The sequence below is a fragment of the Hyperolius riggenbachi genome, chromosome 3 (genome assembly GCF_040937935.1).
Source record: "Hyperolius riggenbachi isolate aHypRig1 chromosome 3, aHypRig1.pri, whole genome shotgun sequence".
Classification (NCBI taxonomy): Eukaryota; Metazoa; Chordata; class Amphibia; order Anura; family Hyperoliidae; genus Hyperolius; species Hyperolius riggenbachi.
In genome coordinates this window covers 238,657,484-238,684,942 of record NC_090648.1, presented here as the reverse complement: position 1 = coordinate 238,684,942, position 27,459 = coordinate 238,657,484, and the positions used below count along the sequence as shown (strand labels likewise).

The 27,459-nt window shown below is 45.6% G+C and overlaps 1 protein-coding gene across 3 annotated transcripts in view; it reads left to right on the top strand.

Annotated features, from left to right (window-relative positions):
* The window catches only part of CHCHD3 (coiled-coil-helix-coiled-coil-helix domain containing 3), a 278,284-nt gene that overhangs the window by 59,191 nt on the left and 191,634 nt on the right, over nt 1-27,459 (top strand). For all 3 annotated transcript variants that reach the window (XM_068272640.1, XM_068272642.1, XM_068272641.1), the window contains exon 4: nt 13,607-13,748. In XM_068272640.1, coding sequence (XP_068128741.1) covers nt 13,607-13,748 — 142 coding nt within the window. The remainder of the gene's footprint in view (nt 1-13,606; nt 13,749-27,459) is intronic.

Here is a 27,459-nt window from a genome sequence, read left to right as displayed (position 1 = left end):
CATCGGGTGGGATGTATACGCCGACAAACACGTAGGAAGAGAACTCTTTGGGAGAGTAAAAAGGCCTGTGTTATAAACTGTTCTTATCACCTTGCTTCGACACCATCGTCTCACAGACTGTGAGATCACTTGACTCTCCACACAGCAAACAGGAAATAGACTTTCTCAGGCTTCTCCAATGTTTCCGTTATTTATTCAAGAAACAGGAATACAGATAGATACATTCATCTCCTGGCCAAGCAGACTTCCATGTTGCGTTACAGCTGCTTGAGTATCTTCCTACTGAAGATACCCAGGTCTTCTTGTATCTACTCTATGTTACAGCTAGACTACCTATGTACATAGCATACATTATATCAGATTACATAAAGGAAGAACATGCTTAGAGAAATAATTGGGTTCCAGTCAGTATTGCGAGCTAGTGAGGAAGGAAGAAGTAGAAGTGCCTTCTTCATTGCTCGCTCCAGATTTAATACCGACTAGGAAAGAGTTAAATATGACATCATCTTCGCCACCCCCTATATCAGTCTATTGGTGGACCCACTCATGGTGTCATCATACCCGCCTACTCGATTAATAATCAATGAGGCACTTGACCCAGATGCAGGACCGTGGATGTTTAGTAAACATGGCCAATGTTTTCTGTTCCTGTGGTTGAGGTCAGAGTAGTCCGATGGCCTTCTTTAGGAACATGTTCTCAGTATCTGCGTGTATCTTCTGCTACACGCAGACCCTGAGATGCCTCTGCCTGCATCACCAAACCTCTATCTATTTTAAAGGCATACACTGCGGACAAGCCTTTTACATAAAACTCAGGCCAAGTAACTGAGGCCTACTTAAATTATAACAGCCTGCAGTTGATCAGAAGGAGTTCAAGCTCTGGTGAGCATTTTTTGGCAAGGACAGAGGTGTTGGAGCACCAAGTGGGGCTGATGTAGAAACAGATGCCGCCACCCTTCCTTTTCCCGGAGAGGGTGCTGTCGCGATCTGCTCGGATGAGGTTGTAGCCTGGAAGGTGTAGGGCACTGTCCGGGATGTTATCGTGGAGCCACGTCTCTGTGAAGCAGAAGACTGGGGTGTTGCTGCCGAGATCTCTTTTTTTTCCCCAGGAGTCGCAGCTCCTCTAGCTTGTTAGGGAGGGAGCGGACATTCGCCAGGAGGACTGCTGGTATAGCTGACCTCAAGCCTTTCCTCTGCAGCCTCACACGAACACCTGCTCGGCAGCCTCTCCGGCGCTTGCGCGCATGTGTCCCTGTCGGAGAGGCCATAATTTTCTGAACATGGCTCCATATGGAATCAGCCAGTAGCCTGTCTTCCGGGTGTAGGGCTGTGGCATGCTCCCACCTGAGTAACTGTGACCTGGTGTAGGTGGTGCGTGTGGAAAGGGGTGATGCGGGAGACATAGCGGCGGGGCTGAGTTTATGCGCCAGTGCAGCAACATTGAGACCAGCAGTAACTGCAGCTTATGAGCCAGTGCTACTGGCAGTACAGTGCATAACATACTCCTAGCAGCAACAGTAACAGTGCAGTCAATGAGATGGTGCTTAGCAGCAGTAACAGTGCAGAGTAGTCCATCAGTCAGTGCGCACAGCAGAACAGTGCAGAGCAGTCCATAAGACCATGCTTGGCAGCAGTACAGTGCTGGACCACCATACGTCAGTACATAGCGGTGGGAGCAGTGCGGAACAGTCCATAAGTCCGTGCACGACCGCAGTAACAGTGCAGAGCAGCCATAAATTAGTGCATAGGTCCGGTTAGGATCAGCCGTGAAAAACAGTCCATGGATCATAATAGTACAGCACAGTCCACAAAAACGGCCCATGGAGGAGAACGCACAGAGCAAAGCAGAACACACCATAAACAGTCCATGGATCATCATACAGTGCAAAACAACCAACCATGGATCAGTACAGAACAGTCCATTCGGCAGGCCATGGGTCAGTGTTAGTGTTCAGGTGCCTGTAGCAGGCAGATGCCCAGGCAGGGCGGCAGTAGCAGAGTATGGTGCCCTCTAGCACACAGATGCCCAGGCAGAGAGGCAGTGGAAGTGAGAGGTGCCTGTGGGCTTTACAACGGGGCGGTAAACAATCAATCAATGGGGTTCTCACCTGGCCTGAGTGGTGCTCCGATGTTCCAGGGGGGAACCAGGCGGAGAATGCAGCACTGTGGGTTGCCGTCTACGGGTGGCTGACTGCTCCAGGCCAGAAGTGCGGTGGCTGCGGGCTCCTCGGGCAGGCGGGACTCCCAGGATCAGTGGCTGTCCGAGCTGCAGACGGGGGAGCGCAGCTGTGGGATCACGCTGCCCACCATGCAGTGTGTGTGGCCTATCAGACCGGAGGCGGCGGCCGCAAGTGGATCCCGGCCTCACTGAAGGTGTTCGCCAGTGAAGTGCTGGCAGCTCGGAGCGGGCTGAGGGGCACTGGCTGCCATCCGCCTACCACGGCGCCGGTGTGGGAGGCGAGGTCTCCCGATGGGGATGGCTGAGGAGGAGGGCACGGCGTTGGGAGAAGGAACACGTGGAGTGCACGTGGGCCCCCGCAGCGGGCCTGGCCGTCCCTGGCTGGTGCGGTGGCTGGGGAACACCGTCCAGCGATCCGCAGGCTCCTCAGGCAGGCGGGACTCCCAGGCTTCCGGAGTGGCTGTCCGAGCTGCAGACGGGGAGCGCAGCTGTGGGGTCACGCTGCCCACCATGCAGCGTGGGTGGCCTAGCAGACCTGAGGCGGCGGCTGCGAGTGGATCCCGGCCTCACTGGAAGCGTTCGCCGGTGGAGTGCTGGCAGCTCTGAGCAGGCCGAGGGGCACTGGCTGCTGCAGGAGGTTCGGCAGCCTCGTCAGGTGGTGCCCGGACCTTGATCGTCGGTGGGAGCTTGGAGCCTGTAGTGCGCACTGCGCAGCAATGGAGGGTAGGTAGGCAGCCGTGACTGCAGCTAAAAGCTAGGAGCTAAACTAAGAATTGACTATACTAAAAAACACCTAGTACACTATCTAAAAAATAACAGCAAACCTAAACTGGCAGAGGTCTAAAAACGAACAGAAGACAGACTAGACGAGAAAAAAAGTTGGGAGCTCCTGTGTGCCGTGGCTGCTAGTCAGCGCCATCTCATGCTGTAGTCGGGATGAGAGCGGCCAGCAAAATTTATTATGGTTGGCAACACATTTACTGCTGCCAACTTCAGCTCTGTGAAATGTTTTGTAAACTAAATAGCCTAGGCTGTGACCTCGCTGGGAGGGTGGGCAGAAACCAGGATAATTAACGTAAAAGGTGGATAAACTGAATAACTTAAAATTTTAAAATTACATCACATAGAAGAGAAATAGGAATTCACCAAACACAAATGCACATTATGGATGTGCTTAAAGAGACAATGTAACAAAGAAAAACCCTCTGGGGATACTTCAGGAGGGTGAAGCCTCAGGGTCCAAACGAGGCTTCCCTGTCCTCTGTAGCTTAAAGGAATCCAGCGCTGGATCCACTCTACTGCACAGGCGCAAAGGACTCACACCTGCGCAGTAGAGCAGATCCGATCGGGTTTGGCTATTTCCACCTTAACCCGAACAAAGAGCCAGTAGTGCGCTTGTGCTGGATCCTATTGTGGTAGGTAAATATTTACCTTGCTGCTGTTGGGGGGTCGCAGCGCTGAATTGCCGGGACACCGGAGGACGGGAAAGCCTCGTTAGGATCCAGAGGCTCCTAAAAGAGGTTTTTTTTTATCATTACAGTTTTCTTTAAAGGATGTTTGATGAGAAACAAAGAGCTATTCTACCAAGCAGGTTAAATAACTAACTGGGACGAGGGGATGGATGAAGAAAAGGGAAGGCTCTATGGCAGGGGTGCCCACACTTTTTTGGCTTGAAGCTAATTTAAAATTTGCCGAGTCCAGGAGATCTACCAACATTTAAAGTGTTGCAGACCCCTTCCACCGGGTCATGAACAGCGCCCAGGCACAAGTGCCTCCAGTATAGGTAGCTAAGTATTGGTCCCTTCAGCAAAGGTAGCTGGGAACAGGTCCCTTCAGCATAGGTAGCTGGGTACAAGTGCCTTTAGCATAGGTAGGTAGGGATAGGTGCCTTTAGCCTAGGTAGGTGGGGATAGGTCCCTTTAGCATAGGTAGGTGGGGATAGGTCCCTTTAGCATAGGTAGGTGGAGATAGGTGCCTTTAGCATAGGTAGGTGGGGATAGGTCCCTTTAGTATAGGTAGGTAGGGATGGGTGCTCGGGTGCTCAGGTGCTTAATCACTTACCTCCCTCCAGCGGTGGTGTCTGGCCTCTCCTCTTTCAGCTGCAGGGCATCGCATGTCAGCGGCTGAAGGAGCGCTCCGGCTGGCAGCGTGATTGAATGAGACGTGCGTGTATGTGTTGTGCCTGGCGCCGCCCCCAGCCATGACGTCGCGTCATGGCAGAACCGCTCCTTGCCTCTTCAGCCGCACCTCCTCTCTCCTCTCCTCCCCTGCTTCCTGTTGGCCAGCGGCAGGCAGCAGAATTTGATGGGACAGCTAAATGATGGCTGCAAAATGTAATGGGATGCGGCCAAGAGGCCGCGATCTACCAAATAGGCGGTCGCGATCTACCAGTAGATCGCGATCGACCTATTGGGCACCCCAGTTCTACAACATACATGCAATAAAGAAAAGAACTCCTCCTTCTCCCCCCCCCCCCCAACAAAAATAAATATAGAATTATAATTTCTCTTCTTACTGTAATAATGTTGCAGTTTTTGTTGACTTTTAATTACTTTTCATGTGACAAGCTGAAAAAAATGTCTTGTATTGATTTTTATTCTTCGTACATGTATGCGAGGGACTTGAATTTCTGGTGTTAAAAATGTAGAGAACAATTGAGGACCCGTCACACTGGGACGTTGCAGTGCAGTAAATATACTGCACCACGCCCTCGGGAAACAAAAGTCTATGGGGGAGTTGACACTCCCCACGTTGTGGTACGCTGCGCTGGAAGTTCCCTAACTAACGCGAGCACATACCTACGTTACCGTGCGGCACCTACGGCGATCTGCGTCAGACTGGAAGTCTATCTTAACATGCATCTCTTTAAAAAAACAAAAAACCTGCATTTTTCAGCGTCACGCACACTCAGAAGCATGTTATGAAATACGCTTCTGTGCACGTCCTTGATTGTCCAACAGGAAGTGAGTGTCACTTCCTGTTCGCCAAATGCCAGACAGGGATTACTGTGTACTAATGCGGTAATCCCTGAAGGCCTGTTTTTGGCGGTGCACGGGCCGCACTGCACCACTGCCGCCAAACTGCAGTGTGAAGCCGGCCTCAGGCTACTACTGCTGCCACATGAGTTGTAGTTGTAAGCTACTTTGTCTACTAATGTACAGAGGCAGCTAAATCGCTCAATGTGGTAATGTAGCATCAGTATAAACAGTTGAAAGTAAATCCATGTACTTAAGCAAAATTGCTATCAGCGCAACTAGTGGTGACCCACCTCTGCCAAGAATGTGTACAGTGAGTCCTGATCTCACAGACTTCCCCACCTGCCCTCCCCTGCATTGACAAGAGATCCAAATGGCAAATCGTCTCATCTGAGCACAGGCCGACTGTACTGTCCCTTAAAGTCCAACGTACCTGCCTTGTGCCGCTCCGCATGTGTACAGCAACTCTTGATCTCACAGACATCCCCCAATGCATCAGCAAGAGATCCAACTGGCAGATTATTTCATCTGAGCACAGGTTAACCTTATTGTCCTTTGACAGACCCTACCTGCTGTGCAGCTTTGCTTTGCACTGTGCCATCCACCTCCATAACAACTGAGGACACCGTTAGTAATGTACAGAACTATTACAAACCATCACCAAAGACTATCCTGGGACCAGTATTAAAAGTACACGAGGTACATATAGATTATTGGACACAGAGGTATATTCTCTGCCCAATGACATGCGTATGTGTCCTCCTGGTGCCGCTGCCAGTCTCCCCTGGGCTCCGCTGTACCCCCCTAAAACTAGCAACAGGCTAGCAACAATCTGATTGTCGCTAGCCTCCTGTTTTCCTCCAGCTGTCAATCACTCCGCTTCCACCACCTCCCCCGCATTGCTTCCCCGCCTCCACCAACATGCTTGCCGCCTCTGTCACCTCACTCCCCTGCATCCCCCAATCAGCAGCAAAGCAGGGACCCAGGAAGTACGGCTCGCAGTTATCTTGGATTTGTCTGCCAGTGATCGAAGGCTGCGGAGGATAAACACCCCAGTATCCTTGGAGAGCAGCGTGGGGGGCGTAGATGCATCCAGGAGGCGGCGTGGAGCAGGTAGTATTATTTTTTTTTTTTTTTACTTAAAGCTGCCTCGGGTTCTCTTTAAGCCCATGATCTTTTTGTGTCAATTTTTTTTTTTTTTTTTAAGTTCAAATGCCTTTCTGACCTGTGCATTTTTAAAAGGATCTTTTTAAATTTCATGGTCATGTTTTTTAAATTGAATAATTTGATTGGGAAAAGTGATGACTGACACGAAAACAATAATCCTTTAAAGAGAACCAGAGACTAAGCACCCTCATGTATTTTATTACATTTATCAGTGGGAACATGGCAGTAAACACCTACCCTGCTTTTAGTTTTATTCTTCTTAGTCTAATCTATCTGTTATCAACTGTGATAAGAATCCACCGACTATTCAGTCGAGGTTTGACCTGGAATCATTATAGCTGAGTCACTCTTCTGTGGAGTCTTTTCAAGCCCAAGCCTTCCCCCTCCTGGATCAGATTTCCTGCTTTACATACTGAGAGCCCTGATGACATTGGAGGGGCTGCTGCTGCAGGAAAAATCTCTGTCTAACAGACAAGTGTGGCTGTGTGATCTGTGTACTCTGTCTGTGCAGCCAGTCAACATTATCTACTGTATGCAGTTTCATTACTATGAGAGACACTTCCTACAGGCAGCCACACAGCATACCAGATTATGAAGTTGAAAGCACACAGAAAGCACACAGATGATTTGCTGCAGCTGCAGCCCTGCTTGTCTATAGTCTCATATAGCCTAGACAGCACATTCAGAACACCTCATAACCTGGAAGCAGAAAGGGATATGAGTCGGCGGCCATATTGGATATTTCCTGGAGCAATAATGGATAAAGAGCACTCAAAAAGGCACACCAGAGTGGCAAAATTATCGGGTAGAGCATTTATTCTTTACAAGCTATCAACTGATATGTTTATTTTGTGTGAATCGTTCATCTCTGGTTCCCTTAAACTTTGTTCCTCTATGTTCTGTAGTAGTGTGCCTGTGTAGTTCGATTCTTTTCTGTAGTTTTCGTGAGGTTTCCCTAATATTTCATCCCATATCACTATTTTTATTTTTTTATGAAATATACTGAATGAGCAATGAGTATGATCTTGTAACATTAAGACCTCTTACACAGTAAGACGTTGCGTTTGATGTAACGTTAAGGTCGCACAACATGCCCCTAACACAACGCATTGTGCGCTATAACTTGGACGTTATAGTGCATTCTTTAGCCCTGCATTTGGTGCACCGTTTTCGTCGCACAGTGATAGAACGAAAACTGCGCATGCGTAATAAAGGAAAAAACAAAACAAAACATTACTGAGCATGTGCAAACAGTCTAACGCAGCTAAAAACGTGTATAACGCATAGCATTGAGCACTTTCATTTAACGTGCAGCGTTAGACACCAACGCAACGTCTGCACTGTGAACAGCCCATTGATTTTTCATTGCTGTAAGTTATTGGGCGTTACATGTTGTTGTAACGTGTGACATTAATGTCGCACTGTGAAAGAGGCCTAAAGGTTCCACTTGAATATGTAACACTAGATAATTGGTCAATGTGATTGCACAGTGTTCACTGTCTGCTTTTGCAAAGGTTAGTTGCATGGTTTAGTTATATTAACCACTTGCCGACCGCCTACTTCATATTGGCGGTGGCGGCAAAGTGGCAGCCCCAGGACCACGTAACGCAGATTGGCGTCAGGTCCTGGGGCACTCTCTGGCCGGGGATCGCGCGCTGGGATGCGCGCGCATCCACCGGCAATAGGCTCCGCCCACCCGCGACGTCAACCCGCCGGCCAATCGGAAGCGCCGGCGGGTTGTTAACCCGACGATCCCCGGATAGGAAGCGTATAATACGCTTTGTAATGTTTACAAAGTGTATTATACAGGCTGCCTCCTGCCCTGGTGGTCCCAGTGTCCGAGGGACCACCAGGGCAGGCTGCAGCCACCCTAGTCTGCACCCAAACACACTGATTTGCCCCCCCCTGCCCCCTGATCGCCCACAGTACCCCTCAGACCCCCCCCTGCCCACCCCCCAGACCACCATTTGCACACAATCACCCCCCTAATCACCCATCAATCACTCCCTGTCACTATCTGTCAACGCTATTTTTTTTTTTTAGTCCCTAAACTGCCCCCTGCTCCCTCCTGATCACCCCCCCACCCCTCAGATTCTCCCCAGACCCCCCCAGACCCTCCCCCCCCCCTGTGTACTGTATGCATCTATCCCCCCTGATCACCCATCAATCACCCGTCAATCACCCCCTGTCACTGCCACCCATCAATCAGCCCCTAACCTGCCTCTTGCGGGCAATCTGATCACCCACCCACACCAATAGATCGCCCGCAGATCCGACATCAGATCACCTCCCAAATCCATCGTTTACATCTATTCTCTCCTCTAAACACCCACTAATTACCCATCAATCACCCATCAATCAGCCCCTATCACCACCTGTCACTGTTACCCATCAGATTAGACCCTTGCGGGCACCCAATCGCCCGCCCACACGCTCAGATTGCCCTCAACCCCCCCCCCCCTTATCGATTCGCCAGTGCATTATTTACATCCGTTCTTCCCTGTAATAACCCACTGATCACCTGACAATCACCCCCTGTCACTGCCACCCATCGATCACCCCCTGTCACTGCCACCCATCAATCAGCCCCTAACCTGCCCCTTGCGGGCAATCTGATCACCCACCCACACCAATAAATCGCCCGCAGATCCGACATCAGATCACCTCCCAAATCCATCGTTTACATCTATTCTCTCCTCTAAACACCCACTAATTACCCATCAATCACCCCCTATCACCACCTGTCACTGTTACCCATCAGATTAGACCCTAATCTGCCCCTTGCGGGCACCCAATCACCCGCCCACACCTCAGAACGCCCTCAGACCCCAGCGCTGATCACCTCGCTAGTGCATTGCTTGCATCTATTTCCCCCCTCTAATCACACCTTGAGACACCCATAAATCACCTCCTGTCACCCCCTAGCACACCTACCCATCAGATCAGGCCCTAATTTGCCCCGTGTGGGCTCCTGATCACTCGGCCAAACCCTCAGATCCCCCTCAGACCCCCTTCCTATCACCTCCCCAGTGCATTGATTGCATCTATTTTCCCCTCTAACCGCCCCCTGAGACACCCATCAATCACCTCCTGTCACCCCCCTAGCACTCCTATTCATCAGATCAGGCCCAATTCATCCTGTCATCTAAGAGGCCACCCTGCTTATGACCGTTTCCACAAAATTTGCCCCCTCATAGACCACCTGTCATCAAAATTTGCAGATGCTTATACCCCTGAACAGTCATTTTGAGAAATTTGGTTTCCAGACTACTCACAGTTTTGGGCCCGTAAAATGCCAGGGCAGTATAGGAACCCCACAAGTGACCCCATTTTAGAAAGAAGACACCCCAAGGTATTCTGTTAGGTGTATGATGAGTTCATAGAAGATTATTTTTTGTCAAAAGTTAGCGGAAATTGGATTTTTATTGTTTTTTTCACAAAGTGTCATTTTTCACTAACTTGTGACAAAAAATAAAATATTCTATGAACTCACCATACCCCTAACGGAATACCTTGGGGTGTTGTCTTTCTAAAATGGGGTCACTTGTGGGGTTCCTATACTGCCCTGGCATTTTAGGGGCCCTAAACCGTAGGGAGTAGTCTAGAAAACAAATGCCTCAAAATGACCTGTGAATAGGACGTTGGGCCCCTTAGCGCACCTAGGCTGCAAAAAAGTGTCACACATGTAGTATCGCCATACTCAGGAGAAGTAGTATAATGTGTTTTGTGGTGTATTTTTACACATACCCATGCTGGGTGGGAGAAATCTCTCTGTAAATGGACAATTGTGTGTAAAAAAAATCAAAAATGTGTCATTTACAGAGATATTTCTCCCACCCAGCATGGTTATATGTAAAAATACACCACAAAACACATTATACTACTTCTGAGTACGGCGATACCACATGTGTGACACTTTTTTGCAGCCTAACTGTGCTAAGGGGCCCAAAGTCCAATGAGTACCTTTAGGATTTCACAGGTCATTTTGAGACATTTGGGTTCAAGACTACTCCTCACGGTTTAGGGCCCCTAAAATGCCAGGGCAGTATTGGAACCCCACAAATGACCCCATTCTAGAAAGAAGACACCCCAAGGTATTCCGTTAGGAGTATGGTGAGTTCATAGAAGATTTAATTTTTTGTCACAAGTTAGCGGAAATTGATATGTATTGTTTTTTTTTTTCACAAAGTGTCATTTTCCGCTAACTTGTGACAAAAAAAAAATCTTCTATGAACTCACCATACCCCTAACGGAATACCTTGGGGTGTCTTCTTTCTAAAATGGGGTCACTTGTTGGGGTTCCTATACTGCCCTGGCATTTTAGGGGCCCTAAACCGTGAGGAGTAGTCTAGAATCCAAATGCCTCAAAATGACCTGTGAATAGGACGTTAGGCCCCTTAGCGCACCTAGGTTGCAAAAAAGTGTCACACATGTGGTATCGCCGTACTCAGAAGAAGTAGTATAATGTGTTTTGAGGTGTATTTTTATACATACCCATGCTGGGTGGGAGAAATCTCTCTGTAAATGGACAATTGTGTGTAAAAAAAAATCAAATAATTGTCATTTACAGAGATATTTCTCCCACCTAGCATCTGTATGTGTAAAAATACACCTCAAAACACATTATACTACTTCTCCTGAGTACAGCGGTACCACATGTGTGGCACTTTTTTGCACCCTAAGTGCGCTAAGGGGCCCAAAGTCCAATGAGTACCTTTAGGATTTCACAGGTCATTTTGCGACATTTGGTTTCAAGACTACTCCTCACGGTTTAGGGCCCCTAAAATGCCAGGGCAGTATAGGAACCCCACAAATGACCCCATTTTAGAAAGAAGACACCCCAAGGTATTCCGTTAGGAGTATGGTGAGTTCATAGAAGATTTTATTTTTGTCACAAGTTAGCAGAAAATGACACTTTGTGAAAAAAAACAATTCAAATCAATTTCCGCTAACTTGTGACAAAAAAAAAAATCTTCTATGAACTCACCATCCTCCTAATGGAATACCTTGGGGTGTCTTCTTTCTAAAATGGGGTAATTTTGTGGGATTCCTATACTGTCCTGGCATTTTAGGGGCCCTAAACCGTGAGGAGCAGTCTTGAAACGAAATTTCTCAAAATGACCTGTGAAATCCTAAAGGTACTCATTGGACTTTGGGCCCCTTAGCGCAGTTAGGGTGCAAAAAAGTGCCACACATGTGGTATCGCCGTACTCAGGAGAAGTAGTATAATGTGTTTTGGGGTGTATTTTTCCACATACCCATGCTGAGTGGGAGAAATATCTCTATAAATTGACAATTGTGTGTAAAAAAAATAAAACAATTGTCATTTACAGAGATATTTCTCCCACCCAGCATGGGTATGTGTAAAAATACACCCCAAAACACATTATACTACTTCTCCTGAGTACGGCAATACCACATGTGTGGCACTTTTTTGCAGCCTAACTGCGCTAAGGGGCCCAAAGTCCAATGAGCATCTTTAGGCTTTACAGGGGTGCTTACAATTAGGCACCCCCCAAAATGCCAGGACAGTGAACACACCCCACAAATGACCCCATTTTGGAAAGTAGACACTTCAAGGTATTCAGAGAGTAGCATAGTGAGTCCGTGGTAGATTTCATTTTTTTTTGTCGCAAGTTAGAAGAAATGGAAACTTTTTTTTTTTTTTTTGTTTTGTTACAAAGTGTCATTTTCCGCTAACTTGTGACAAAAAATAAAATCTTCTATGAACTCACCATGCCTCTCACTGAATACTTTGGGATGTCTTCTTTCCAAAATGGGGTCATTTGGGGGGGGATTTTTACTATCCTGGAATTTTAGCCCCTCATGAAACCTGACAGGTGCGCAGAAAAGTCAGAGATGCTTGAAAATGGGAAAATTCACTTTTGGCACCATAGTTTGTAAACGCTATAACTTTTACCCAATCCAATAAATATACACTGAATGTTTTTTTTGTTATCAAAGACATGTAGCAGAATAACTTTCGCGCTCAAATGTATAGGAAATTTTACTTTATTTGAAAAATGTCAGCACAGAAAGTTAAAAAAGTCATTTTTTTGACAAAATTCATGTCTTTTTTGATGAATATAATAAAAAGTAAAACTCGCAGCAGCAATCAAATAGCACCGAAAGAAAGCTGTATTAGTGACAAGAAAAGGAGGTAAAATTCATTTAGGTGGTAGGTTGTATGACTGAGCAATAAACCGTGAAAGCTGCAGTGGTCCGAATGGAAAAAAAGGCTCTGGTCCTTAAGGGGTTTTATGACTGCAGTCCTTAAGTGGTTAAACAATTTCACTTTACTAGGGAGATCTACTTTTAGCTCATGGACACAGCAATGGCGAGCAACATGGTACCACAGCACCGCAGACATCACACATGCCAAGTTTCAATCAGAACTAGTTAGTTTCCATCCGATAATGAATAAGCCTGGGAGGGCTTATTTGAATTTTCCAAATTCTTGTCGGGCCATAGGGTTGGACCGATAGACCTCAGTTAGGAATTCAGAAAACAATTTTGGCAGTAGTATGTGGTGAGAATGGATGGCGTGTGGCAACTGCAATGTAGATTATAAGTATTTTTGTAAAAGAAATACCTTCCCCTTTTTTCAATAGTCCATCATTATATGCAGTTAAGTGCTGTGAAGTGACATCACTGATAATCTCACTGCCCAGCAATGTTACCATATTTGTTTCAGTGGACCTGTGCAACAGTACCCCTGGAACATTGTTTCCTTTAGGTCAGAAACAAAGCGCGCTTAGGGCCTTTTAATGCGATGTGATTGCAGTTCTCTAATTTTCACATGATCTGACAGGTGTTCTGAGCAATTGCGATTTGCAACAAAAAGAAAAAAGGTGGGGAAAAATTCATATCACTGCATCGCAAAAAAAAAAATTGCATACCACTGCGACTGCTTTGTGATTTTCTTGCGCTCCCACACAATTGGAGGCCAATCGCAAGAAAAAAGCAGCACGACTGATGATTGCAATTGGGTTAATTCATATTGCAGTAATGGAAATTCCCAGCGCAGTTTTCACCAGTTCTAGTTCAAGTATCTAGCGTTTTGCGATCTGCAAAAGATCAGAAGTGGATCGCAAAATCCAGCAAGTGCAAAGGGGCCCTTATACATACATAAATGATGTCGTCATTTAGGTAATTTTTACAGTTTAGTGGTGGCATTTGACTTTTTGAAAGTGACATACATTTTTAGTCAAAGATTACCAGACTAATTTGTATGTTGTCAGGGCATCTTATGTAAAATGTAATCTTCTGTTTATTTTATCCCTAGATTAGATCATGGAAAATTATTGCATGAGGAAATAGGGAGAGCTCTTGAACGGGAAAGAAATGCTTCAACTGAACAGCTGACGAGATCAGTCCTGCGTGAAAAAGCTGCCACTGAAGAGGAGAGGCTGAAAACGAAGACCTTTGTAAGTGTGTAGCCACTGCTTTTATTTTTAAGTGAACCGTTTGTGAATAGAAATAGAACAGCTTTTATTGCTGATTTGTATTAAAGCTAACGTTATGATCTTGGCTTCACCACATAGTAGCGGGTTACTGACATGGAATAAACATTCGGTTGAAAAGTCCGTTTTCCTGCTAAATACTACTGGGCTAGGTGGCAAAATCTGTATTCTGATTGCAGATCTTCAACTTTTTTTTTTTTTTTTTAAAAGCAGGTCAGCAATAGCAGGTGACAGGCTAATTTTTAATTTGCAATTTGTACATCATAAATACACTCTGGTTTATTTTGTGACACAAAGAGTAAGGCACTTTGCACAATAATCTGTAAGAAATTATCTTTGTAATTTAACATATTCTTAACCAGAGCCAAACCCGGCCCGCTAAGCCATTCCAGTAGCCCCCAAAGCTCTGGTGAGATAAGTGCATTCGGCCCGCCAGCCATTGCTGTGGCGCTGCTTGCATTAATGTTTAGGGCCAACCTGTTCTGCTTCCCCCTCTGCTCTCCTGTGTGATAAAGCCAATCTTATCACCTTTTACCTAACCTGTTATACTGTTTGTAGCCAGTATTTTAACTACATTACTTCTGTTACTGGTTGCGAACGTTACATTGTTTTTATTGCAAGATTAAATTGACAGTGCTCTTTACATATAAATTATTTACATAGTTTTTATTTGATGAGCAGTTTTATAACCTTTATTAAATATTGACCATATTGAGGAATGTGCATCCTTCTTATTATTCATATTCTTATTTACTTTTTTATTTGACAACAGTAGCTCTGCAATAAGGACCACAGTGCCAACCTCTAGGAAATCCTTCTCTTACCTTGTATTTTTTTTTTTTAGATTAAAAAAAAAAAAATCGACTTTTTCTTCACATATCCGGCCTATTTTATGTCCTGTATCTTAAATTGAAATATTGTTTCAACTATGTGAGGTAAAAATAAGTTACGTGTTGTTCTGCAGCATATATTCCTTGCTAAAATATTCTGTCACTCATAATCTGCATAGTAGATGACCCAAAACAGTATTACATATTATCTAATCGCTGCATATTTCAATCTTTTATGTGGTTTTAGAAGTGAATTATTTAATAGCAAACATTATTAGATCATCCTAATTGAATTTTGTGAGCCAGTTTCCAAGGTGTAAATCTAAATATCTGGGCCAATTCCAACTGGCAAGGAAAGGCAGCAGGTGCGCAGAGCACTTTGCAGTGTTTACTCCCCAAAAACTGCATAGGATAACATTTTTTTTTAATATGGTTATCAATTTGAAATGATGTATCAATTAAGCAATTAACAGCCTGCTGCACTAATAAGTACTGCTAACTTGGTTAGTGCATCATAAACCGCAAACTGAAAGGTTTGATAATCGGCTTATTGAAATTCAAATGATTTTGTTGTGAGTATTGAAAGATGTGTGCTGTTCTTAGTAGCTGAATCTTAAACCATATTTTTGAAATGTGTTTGTAACTCCTAGAGTAGTGTATGCCTTGCGAAGAAGAAACGTATATTAAAATTAACTGGTTAGCTAGGTCCTGTAGCTTCCTTTTATGTCAAGACTCCTCCACTTTCCCTGCTATCACCCAGATAAGGGTAGCAAAGGAAGGGAAGTCAGCAGCATTTAGTCTTTCTCTTTCAGCAAGGGTCTCCTTATCACTCTTACCTCTCCCCTCTCACCACCTCTCTCTAACAGCTGGTAAGTAGTTTAAAGAGAAACCGTGACCAAGAATTGAACTTCATCCCAATCAGTAGCTTGATTCCCTTCTTTTACATGAGAAATCTATTCCTTTTCACAAACTGATCATCAGGGGGCTCTGTGTGGCTGATATTGTGCTGAAACCCCTCCCACATGAAACTTTGAGAACCATGGTCCTGGCAGTTTCCTGTCTGTGAACCTTGCTGCATTGTGGGAAATGGCTTTTTACAGCTGTTTGCAACTGCCAAAAAGCAAGCAGCAGCTACTTCCACTGAAATCACTTGCCAGCAGTAAAAATGTCACCATGTGATAAATGTCAGAATGTAAAGCAGGGAGAGGAAATATTTTACAATGGGCAAACCATGACTAAAGGGCCTATTTCCACTACACGCAGATTGGATGCAGAATGGATGCATAAAAACTGACTCCAATGAATGCCTATGGGCCTGTTTCTACTAAACGCAATTCTTCTGATGCAGATTTTCCCATAGGCATTCATTAGAGTCCGTTTTTCTGCATCCAATCTGCGTGTAGTGGAAACAGGCCCTTATACATTTACCCTCACAGAAAGTGTGTGTGTTCTAAGATATTTACTTACAGAACTTATTCCTTTAATGACCTCTCTTCGTAATGTTTTAGAGTTAGGTATAATATTTGTCAAATGCGTATAGAATTTATTTTTTAATGTTTCAGAATCCTATATACCGTATTTTCCGCTGTATAAGACGCACCTTTTCTCCCCCTAAAATAGGGAGAAAAAGTCCCTGCGTCTTATACGGCAAAGGCAGGGAATCCCCAACTTGTGAACGCCCGCCGATATGAACCGCTGACCCGCCGCCATTGGGGATTCCCTGCATGTGTGTGCGCGCTCGCTGTGCCTGGCTCCCCTGCGTGCTTAAAGAGAATCTGTATTGTTAAAATCGCACAAAAGTAAACATACCAGTGCGTTAGGGGACATCTCCTATTACCCTCTGTCACAATTTCGCCGCTCCCCGCCGCATTAAAAGTGGTTAAAAACAGTTTTAAAAAGTTTGTTTATAAACAAACAAAATGGCCACCAAAACAGGAAGTAGGTTGATGTACAGTATGTCCACACATAGAAAATACATTCATACACAAGCAGGCTGTATACACCCTTCCTTTTGAATCTCAAGAGATCATTTGTGTGTTTCTTTCCCCCTGCAACCATCTTCCACTGAAGTGGCTGTTTCTTCCTGCAGAGTGCAGACAGCTCTGCCTGTATGTAATTCCTCAGTATGTGAAAGTCCAGCCAGCTCAGAGGAGGATTTAACCAGCTTGTAAAAGATAAGAGAGAAGCTGCCCTAATCTAAATAACTTACAGGCAGTGTGCAGAGAGGGGCTTGGAGGGGGGAGATGCATCACAGAACCACAACACTGAAGAACTTGGCAGCCTTCCAGACACAGGCTGACAAGTCTGACAAGAGAGAGATAAGCTGATTTATTACAGAGATGGTGATAGTAGAATGTGCTGCAGTAAGTCAGAGGACATTAGAATAGCTTTTGGAACTTGTAGGATGATAAAAAACAGGATGTAATTTTTGTTACGGAGTCTCTTTAAGGTGTCCCCCTCTAATTTCCTCCTGCCCCCTCCATGTGTGCATCTCCCTGGTCCCCCCCCCCCCCGCGCGTGTCTCTGATATCTCCGATGTAAAGCCTCCCTCCCTCCGGGTCTGCAGCTGCAGCGGCTTACCTGATACATGCCGCCGCGAAGACTGCAGACTCCCGGCTACTCCATGTGTTTCCCTCTACTGCGCGGCTTGTACTGATTGCGTCATCCGTACAAGCCGCGCAGTAGAGGGAACACATGGAGTAGCCGGGTGTCTGCAGTCTTCGCGGCGGCATGTATGAGGTAAGCCGCTGCAGATGCAGACCCGGAGGGAGGGAGGCTTTACATCGGAGATATCGGAGACGCGGGGGGGGGGGGGGGGGGGGGGTGTAAGGGAACGGGGAGATGCACACATGGAGGGGGGCAGGAGGAAATCAGAGGGGGACACCTTAAGCACGAAGGGGAGCCAGGCACATGCCACATGGGGGAAACAGGACTGATGGGGGAGAGGGACACATGGGGAGGACACAGACTGACACAGGTGGACACATGGGGAGAGGGACACAGGCTGACACAGGAGGACACATGGGGAGAGGGACACAGGAGGACACATGGGGAGAGGACACAGACTGACACAGGAGGACACATGGGGAGACTGACACAGGAGGACACATGGGGAGACTGACACAGGAGGACACATGGGGAGACTGACACAGGAGGACACATGGGGAGACTGACACAGGAGGACACGGCGGCATGTATGAGGTAAGCCGCTGTAGATGCAGACCCGGAGGGAGGAAGGCTTTACATCGGAGATATCGGAGACGCGGGGGGGGGGGGGGGGGGGTGTAAGGGAACGGGGAGATGCACACATGGAGGGGGCAGGAGGAAATCAGAGGAGGACACCTTAAGCACGAAGGGGAGCCAGGCACATGCCACATGGGGGAAACAGGACTGATGGAGAGAGGGACACATGGGGAGGACACAGACTGACACAGGTGGACACATGGGGAGAGGGACACAGGCTGACACAGGAGGACACATGGGAAGAGGGACACAGGAGGACACATGGGGAGAGGACACAGGAGGACACATGGGGAGAGGACACAGGAGGACACATGGGGAGACTGACACAGGAGGACACATGGGGAGACTGACACAGGAGGACACATGGGGAGACTGACACAGGAGGACACATGGGGGAGACTGACACAGGAGGACACATGGGGAGACTGACACAGGAGGACACATGGGGAGACTGACACAGGAGGAGACATGGGGAGACTGACACAGGAGGAGACATGGGGAGACTGACACAGGAGGAGACATGGGAGACTGACACAGGAGGACACATGGGGAGACTGACACAGGAGGACACATGGGGAGACTGACACAGGAGGACACATGGGGAGACTGACACAGGAGGACACATGTGGGAGACAGGCAGACAAGGTGCACATAGGGAGAAGGGACACATATGGGAGACAGGATACATGGGGAGACGGACACAGGAGGGACATATGGGGAGAAGGGGCTGTCAGGACACATGGGGGAAACAGGACACAGAGGGAGACAGGCAGACAGGGTACACATGGGGGAGACAGGCAGACAGGTACTCATGGGGAGAAGGGGCACACTGGACACATAGAAAAACACATGGGGCATACAGCAGGACAGATGGGGCACACCGGAAGAGACATGAGGTACACAGGAGCACACAACATGTAAAAGACGCTCCTGGAACATGGACGCACTAAGTTTAGTATTTTTTTCCTGGTTTTTGCCCTCTAAATTTGGGTGCGTCTTATATTCCGGAGCGTTTTATACGGCGCGAAATACGGTACGTTTTTGTGCACATATTTGATTTGTACCTTCAGAAAGACATTTATGGAGCTTTAAAATTTCAAGTAGTATCTCATTTGAAACGATGATTATTGATATTATACGGTTTATTAATGCAACACCAGAAATGTGTTTACTAACCTGGAGTGATTATTACATAGATCATTTAGCTTATTAATCATCTTAGAAAATGTAAGTTGCTTGAAATAATTAAAGTAATGTGAAATGGACATGCCTAGAAGGTAGTGTATGATTAACCCTCTGGGCGATATAATTACATCGCCCAGGAGGGGGCGCAGCACTTTTTTTTTTTTTAATTTTTTATTTTGTATATCATGTAGCGAGCCCTGGGCTCGCTACATGATAGCCGCTGCGCAGCGGCATCCCCCCACCCACTCCAATCGCCTTCGGCGATCAGAGTAAGCAGGAAATCCCGTTCAGAACAGGATTTCCTGCTGGGCTTCCCAGGTCGCCATGGCGACGGGGCGGCATGACGTCACCGACGTCATGGACGTCATGACGTCAGAGGGAGTCCCGATCCACCCCTCAGCGCTGCCTGGCACTGATTGGCCAGGCTGCGCAAGGGGTCGGGGAGGGGGGGGCTGCGTGGCACGGCGGGTAGCGGCGGATCGGCGGCGATCGGAAGTTACACGCAGCTAGCAAAGTGCTAGCTGCGTATAACCAAAAAAAAATTACGCAAATCGGCCCACCAGGGCCTGAGAACTCCTCCTGCGCGACATACCCCGAGCTCAGCTCGGGATTATCGCCCAGGCAGTTAAACAAAAGTTGCACATCAATTGAGAATGAAGCAATGAACCCATAGGGACTGGAAAAAGAAACCTTTTTTCTTTTTAGCCCGTGACTTGGTTGTACTTTTTCAGAATGATTTTTTAATTAATGAAAGAGAGCACAGGTGGAGTTGGCAATCGATCCAATTTTTTAATCTGAAAGTAGACCTCTCATTGCTGACAACTTTCTCTTACTACTGATGTGCTGGCTTATGGCTGCGTTCAAACTGGGGGGTTGTGTCGCGTTGAACAATAGAATTGCATTGCTATTGTGATCCAATTACCGTATATACTCGCATAGAAGCCGAAGTTTTCAGCACAAAAAATGGGCTGAAAAGTCCACCCCTCGACTTCTTCTATGCGAGTCAGCTGCCTGTGCCCCCACTATGTCGGTCCTTCCCATGCCTGTAGCAGCGTTAGCACAGCAATAAACAGACTGATGTTCCCCAGAGCGTGCATTGCAGAGAGCAGGAATCCTTTTGATGTAACTTTTACTCTGTTTTTACACTCCGCTCCCCCTCCCCTCCCCCCCCCCCCCCCCCCCCACATGCTGAAGCTGCGAAATGTGCGAAATGTACAGTTGCTTCTTGTATTCTCAATGCTGGCATCCTCAGTTATGTGCAAATACATGTTTATGTGACAGGCAGCCACACGCTGTTGTTATGCACGGATCTGTATACTGCCGTGGCTGCAGCTCGATATCATGAAGCTCTGATAGTGATCTGCAGCCACGGCAGCATACAGGTCCGGGCATAATCGCAGCGTGTGGCCGCTTGTCACGTAAACACATTTATCAGCACATAATGGCACTGCATTGCCACGGAGGATGCAGCATTGAGAATACAAGAAGCAACTGTACATTTCCCGTCTTCAGCATGTGGGGAGGGAGCAGAGTAAAGACAGTGTAAGTTACAAGCAAATGCCGGGCTTCAAGAAACTACATCTCCCTGCATGTTTTGCTGTCCTCAGCACATGCCCAGTAGATGGCAGCAGTCAGGAAGTAAGCTCTGACGTGCACATGGAGATCAGACGTGCAGAGGAGATTAGTGATGGGAATTCCGGCTCTTCTCTGAGAATTGGCTCTTCTGAATCGGCTCCCATTAAAGAGCCGGCTCTTCATTAAATATCACTAGACACCACTCAGAATCAGAATTGGAGTAAAAGCCCCGCCCCCGTCTCCATGACAACTCCAGACTGCTTCTCTGACTGGGGCAATCCCTCCTGCTACTGCTCTGCTCAGCCCCATACACTCCTACAAGCTGCAAGAGGAGGACTACATCTCCCAGCATGCCTCAGCGCCCTTTATTACACAGCAAATCAGAGCTGTGTGGGGCGGCTGAGGCATTGGCTCTTTCAAAACCGAGAACCGGCTCTTGTCGTTCGCAGCAAAGAGCCGGCTCGTTCGCGAACGACCCATCACTAGCGGAGATGGAAGCAAAATATTCATTTCAGACATGGGCTGTGTCATAAGGAACAGTTATATTCCCTGCCTACAGCTTTGCAGATCCTGTAGGAAGTACTTTCGTGTCCTGGTGAGTCCAACTTCACCTTACTGATTTGTCCTTTGTTTGTCTAGTGAGAATCATAATCTTCCATCATGGGGAAATGCACCCCAGTTAGCAACATTTGAGATTCTATACTCCAGGGTGTGGAAGATTTGTCTTGGGCAATGTCCCTGGTTGTCAGCAGGATTTGTGTCAAGAGGCTGGGAGCTAAGCAGATGTGAGCGGCAATTAGCAGAGACATGGATGCACATTTGGCTATGGGGAGGTCGGCTGCTTCATACTGGGGGCCTATTTGGCTTTGGGGAGGTGGGGATGTCTCATATTGGGAGCACATCTGACTTTTTTTTTTTTTTACTGGGTATTGGGATGCCTCATATTGGGGGCACATCTGGTTATTAATCCTAAGGCTATACGGGGGGGGGGGGGGGGGCTTATATGCGAGTCAATCACTTTTTCCTTGTTTATGGGGGAAAAGTGGGTACCTCGACTTATATGCGAGTATGTACGGTATATTGTAATGGTACATTCATATCCGTTGGCATAACGTGATGCATGCTGTACGTTGCCATGTAACATGCCCATTTACAGTTGGAAGCATAATTTTTTTGTTTCCTTCACTGTCGCATACCAAACAATGCCACTATTCTCCTCTGCTGCAGTCCTGCTTTTGTAGGGTACACAACGCAACACCCCAGTGTGAACCTAGCCCAAGTGCTAACCATATTCAGTATTATAAGAATTCAAGAAAGTTACAGCCCGTGTGCTACATATTTCTTATGAATACCTATTGTGAAAAGAGAAATAAGAAGTCAACATTGAGGACACTTTTGCTTTCTTCTTTAGATCGTGATGAGTTAACAATGAATTGGACCGGAATTAGTTGTGGTACACAGGGCAGTGGCAGGAGGACATGAGACAGACATAGCATTGAGAAATGTACATTGATGCAGGCCAGGGGAGCATGCAATTTTAGTGAAGGGAGCAACAAAAACTTGGAACAGAGGAGGAAGTATTGGCCAGGAGGGCTTGGAAGTACGGAGTGCACTTGGGAACTATGCTGTCCATGGACTAGAGTGCCCTAGACTTGCACGTCTTAAAGGGATACTGTAGGGGGTTCGGGGGAAAATGAGTTGAAGTTACCCGGGGCTTCTAATGGTCCCCTACAGACATCCTGTGCCCGCGCAGCCACTCCCCAATGCTCTGGCCCCGCCTCTGGTTCACTTCTGGAATTTCAGACTTTAAAGTCTGAAAACCACACATTGCCGTGTCCTCACTCCTGCTGATGGCACCAGGAGCGTACTGCGCATTCCCAGTATGGCCTGTGCTTGCGCTGTGCGCTCCTGGTGACATTAGGGAAAGCGAGGACACGGCAACGCAGGCGCAGTGGTTTTCAGACTTTAAAGTCTGAAATTCCAGAAGTGAACCGGAGGCGGGGCCGGAGCATCGGTGAGTGGCTGCATGGGAACAGAATGCCTGCGGGGGACCATTAGAAGCCCCGGGTAACTTCAACTCATTTTCCCCCGACCCCCCCCCCCCCCTACAGTATCCCTTTAAATTATAAAGTGTTGCAGGAGCAAAAGGATATCTAATTAAAGAAAAAAGACAACAGCTTGCCCCAGTGAGCAGTACCACTCTGATGTATATTTAAGATTTGCCATAATTGCTAATATTAAATATATAGGCAAAGTATCTAATAGCATCAAGGCTGAGTTAATACATCTTGCTCATATCTATTATTGTTTGAACTATTTAAAGTGACGAGGTTCATAGAGTTGAAATATTTTTATATGTCTGGAGATGACATATGCCCTTGGCTACTTTACCTATATGTTTGCTAGACAATAAATATTTATTATTTGTACTATAAGGTCTTTTCACATCGCGCCCATCGCAACACACAATACAAACTCCTTACAACACGATGCAATTATATTTCTATGGTACGTTTACAGGTGTGGTGGCTTTGTTGTGGTGATCAGAATCCCTTTATTTTGCCAAGCATGACTAGGTCATGCCCAGAATTGGGTTTGGCACAATACATAGCTCAGTAGGCAAGAGGTGGATAGATTTAGAGGCACACAACAATCAGTTTACAACAATCATTTTAATGCACACCATGCTGTTTATGACAGTGAAGCATATGTTCAATGTACTGTATGCTTAGCATCACATTCCTGCCGCGCAATGAGACATTTTGCCACTGTTGCGATATTTCTAACTAATCTCTCTGAAAACGCACACGCGCGCGCACACACGCACACACGCACACACGTCTATCTTGTGACCACACACACGTCTATCTTGTGACCACACCACCCAAGTGGTTAGCCATACTACTTAAAGCTTTTTTTTTTTTTGTTTTGGCTCTGCATGCTTTTTCCCTAACCTGTGCTGCATCACTGAAACCCTTATGCTGCTCTGACATTGCCCTAAAAGTCTTTGCATTCTGTGCCATGTCCAATGGTGCTCCGTATTCTAGTATAATATACTAAGAAGGTGGTGAAGTTACGGCCACGCTGCCTTTTCAGTCAGTAGAAAATGGTTGGTGTGAGTGACATGAGTGCCACAATCCATCATAGAAGTGAGCAGGAGGCTGTGCATCTGTCATGATGCCAAGGCCCATTTCCAGAAACCGACTGAGGTGATAAACAAAAATTTTTGCATTGTAGGCTTTTAAAGCAGGCTGAAACTCAGAACGTCCTCTCTGCTCTAAAAGATAATCAACAGCATAATAACCTTTAAAGAAAAAAAATTCTTCTTTACAACTTATAGAACTACCGAGATCATGCAGTGTTTACTTCCTGGTATCCTGGGAGCAGAGAAAGAGTTAACCTTCAGTGTTCACCTATTAGAACAAAACAATGGCACACCTTGGCACAGTTCAGCTGACAACCTGATTTACATGTGCCGATTACTTGCAGATAGGGGGGAATGGGACAGGCTGTTCTCTGTAAACACACAGGGAGAAATTTTCAGCAACTATGTGTTTCCTTGTCTGCTGTGCAAGAGCGCAGGTCCGGTCTATACCGACTCTATTGCAGTTCACACACTCATTAGAGCTGACCACTGTGAACCTAGCCTGAAGCCAGCATAAGAGCTTCTATACTGTACAGCCAATGTCCTCACATTCCAATGCTGGGCAAGTGCTGAGGCCTTCATTCTTCTCTCTGTGTGTCCTTACATCTCATTCAGTGCACCTCTATGTGAGCTGTACAGAGTCACTCAAGCGTATTTCCAGCAACTATTCTGGTAATCTGACATTATCATTCATGTTGCACCTTCTTCAATATTTTATATCATTATTATCGTTCATATTGCACCATGCAACTTATTCATTCTTTTATCAATAATGATTTTTCTTTTAGAATCTGTAATATATGCACACATCATTTTTTAATAAGCATTATTTTCTGAATGTTGATGTGTATAGTGTATTGTTGTCAATCTTGCTTATATAGTGGGAATGCGTTATGGTTTATAGGCGCTTTTTATGACCTAACAAAGTGGTGGTAACCCACGAAATGCGTTGCTAGTATAAATGCAATAATATTGGATATTAGTTTTCATGTTTTCTGGATGTAAGCCACCATTTATAGACCTTTTTTATTTTTTATTCTCTGTATACCCTTAGGTGAATCGTAATATTTTCTAGTAGTTTCTAAATTATTACTTCTGGCGCAAGGTCGATATTTTATGTTCCCATTTTCTCTGTAGTGTAACCACCTTGCTATAGAGTAATCTGATATACTTGAGTGAGGACAGGGTCAATTTCCTCACCTGTTTGTCCCAGTGGCTGCTTTTGAGGCAGCCCTAATCTGTGTATATTTTTTTTCACCTTCAATGTCACTCTGGTTGTACAAAATTCTGCACTAGATTGTCTACATTGTTCAATACCAATCAGCCGTTTTTCCCATTAACTGCCCAGCTCTCCACCATACACTATCTGATGGAGATTAGGGCCCATATGCAATTAATTTTTTCTCTGGAGTTTTCTCCTAGGTGATATTTTCAGAACTTGTCATAAAATGCCTTTTAACCACTTCACCACTGAGGGGTTTTACCCCCTGACCACCAGAGCAATTTTCACCTTTCAGCGCTCCTTCCATTCATTCGTCTATAACTTTATTATTACTTATCGCAATGAAATGAACTATATCTTGTTTTTTTCGCCACCAATTAGGCTTTCTTTAGGTGGGACATTATGCCAAGAATTATTTTTTTCTAAATGTGTTTTAATGGGAAAATAGGAAAAATGTGGGGGAAAAAATAATTTATTTTTCAGTTTTCGGCCATTATAGTTTTTAAATAATGCATGCTACTGTAATTAAAACCCATGAAACGTATTTGCCCTTTTGTCCCGGTTATAAAACCATTTAAATTATGTCCCTATCACAATGTTTGGCGCCAATATTTTATTTGGAAATAAAGGTGCATTTTTTTCAGTTTTGCGTCCATCCCTAATTACAAGCCCATAGTTTATAAAGTAACAGTGTTATACCCTCTTGACATAAATATTTAAAAAGTTCAGTCCCTAAGGTAACTATTTATGTATTTTTTTTAATTGTAAATTTTTTAATTATTTTTTAATTACAAAAAAAAAAAAAAAAATGGGGAGTGTGGGAGGTAATGAGTTAATTTTATGTGTTAAGTCATTTATTTGTATGTTAAAAAATGTTAGGGTGTAGTTTACTATTTGGCCACAAGATGGCCACAGTAACTTTTTGTTTTAATGCGACCTCCAAGCTTCCTTCCGGAAGCTTGGAGGAAGAATAAGGAGGCTGGACACGTGAGTTTTTTCTCACAATGATCGCGCTGCCCATAGGAGAGCAGCTGATCATTGCGGGGCTTAGATCAACGAACGGGAATGGATTTTCCCGTTCATTGATCTCTGGGCGAGCGGGCGGCGGCGGTTTTACTAGCGGCGGGCGGCGTGTTTGAGAGCGGGAGCGCGGGCAGCGTCGGGAACGCGGAAAGTACGTGTTTCTCCGTCCCTGGTTTTTAAAGGATGGAAAAAGGGGCGGAGAAATACGTACGCGCGGGGGTAAAGTGGTTAAGCCACCGGCAAGCAAGAAAATACTCAATAAGTTTGATAGCACTTTTTCACCAACTTTTGAGTACTTTTTGAATTTTAAAATGCTGAAAAGTTATTTTAAAGAGAAGATGAAATGTATCTTATGGAGATAACTTGGGTGACATATGGGCCATTGTGTTAAAAATGACAGTCAGTACACTTAACAAAATGTGTGGCATAAGAACCTCCTATCAGGGCAGTGGAGTTAGTTCAAAAATGATCAGACTCCTCAGTTTATGATTCCACCAACTCCGACTCCTCTAATTTGCTTTTAACAATTGATTGGCAGAAAGTAACAGAAAAGGCATTTCCTCACTGCTAAAGCTTAGGTATTTTAAAGCTATATTATGGCATCTGCTTTTGGGAATAAACAACTCCTGGCCAGGAAGCTGACACTCTAACCTGTCAGACATCCCAGCCTGTTATTGCCTACTTGAATGTCATCGCCCCAGCTTGTCGTCTATATTAAAAGATTCACTGGAGCTGCATATCAGCCGTGTTCCAACTTTTAGCACTGAAGCCTTGCAGAAAAGGTCTCTATCTTTTCTATATCTCATATAGAAAAGGCCAAGGCCATTTCTTCAAGAAAGCAGATATGCATACCAGAATCCAGCTGTGTTTTCCCCAGGCTTTTTTTTTTGCTGGTTACTTCACCCCGCAAATTTTTGGGAGCACTCGGCTGTCATCGGCTCTCCTCCTCCTATGCTGTAAGCAGAGTTGCATAGAGAAGTGTCGCCCCTGCATTCCCCCGTTGCACCCTACCTGACCACTTTTTACATGACACCCGGCTGGAAAAAAAATTCCAGGGAAGAAAAAAATACAGCAAAAATTCTGGGATGGAAAAAAATTCTGGGAAGGACACAGAAGCATGAGCATACCAAAGCTTTTGTAATTGCAAAAACTTTCAGGGAGATGTATGTTTTTCTGATGTAAATACAAGGGTGCCAATATTTTTGGCCATGTCTGTATAGCGCATTGTAGTTTGCATGCCCAATTTTTAGCAAGATTCTAACCTGCATTGTCCATGTAGTGACCTGTTTTACTAGTTTCATGCTTAAATTATTCCATGGTGTATTGAATTTAAATTACAGTTAAAATATGGATTCAGAATGCATATTATGTATTTACACCGCATGAATTTATTATTTTTCAAGTGCCTGATTTTTCGTTAACAACTGGCATTTTTGACAAATGTAATTACAA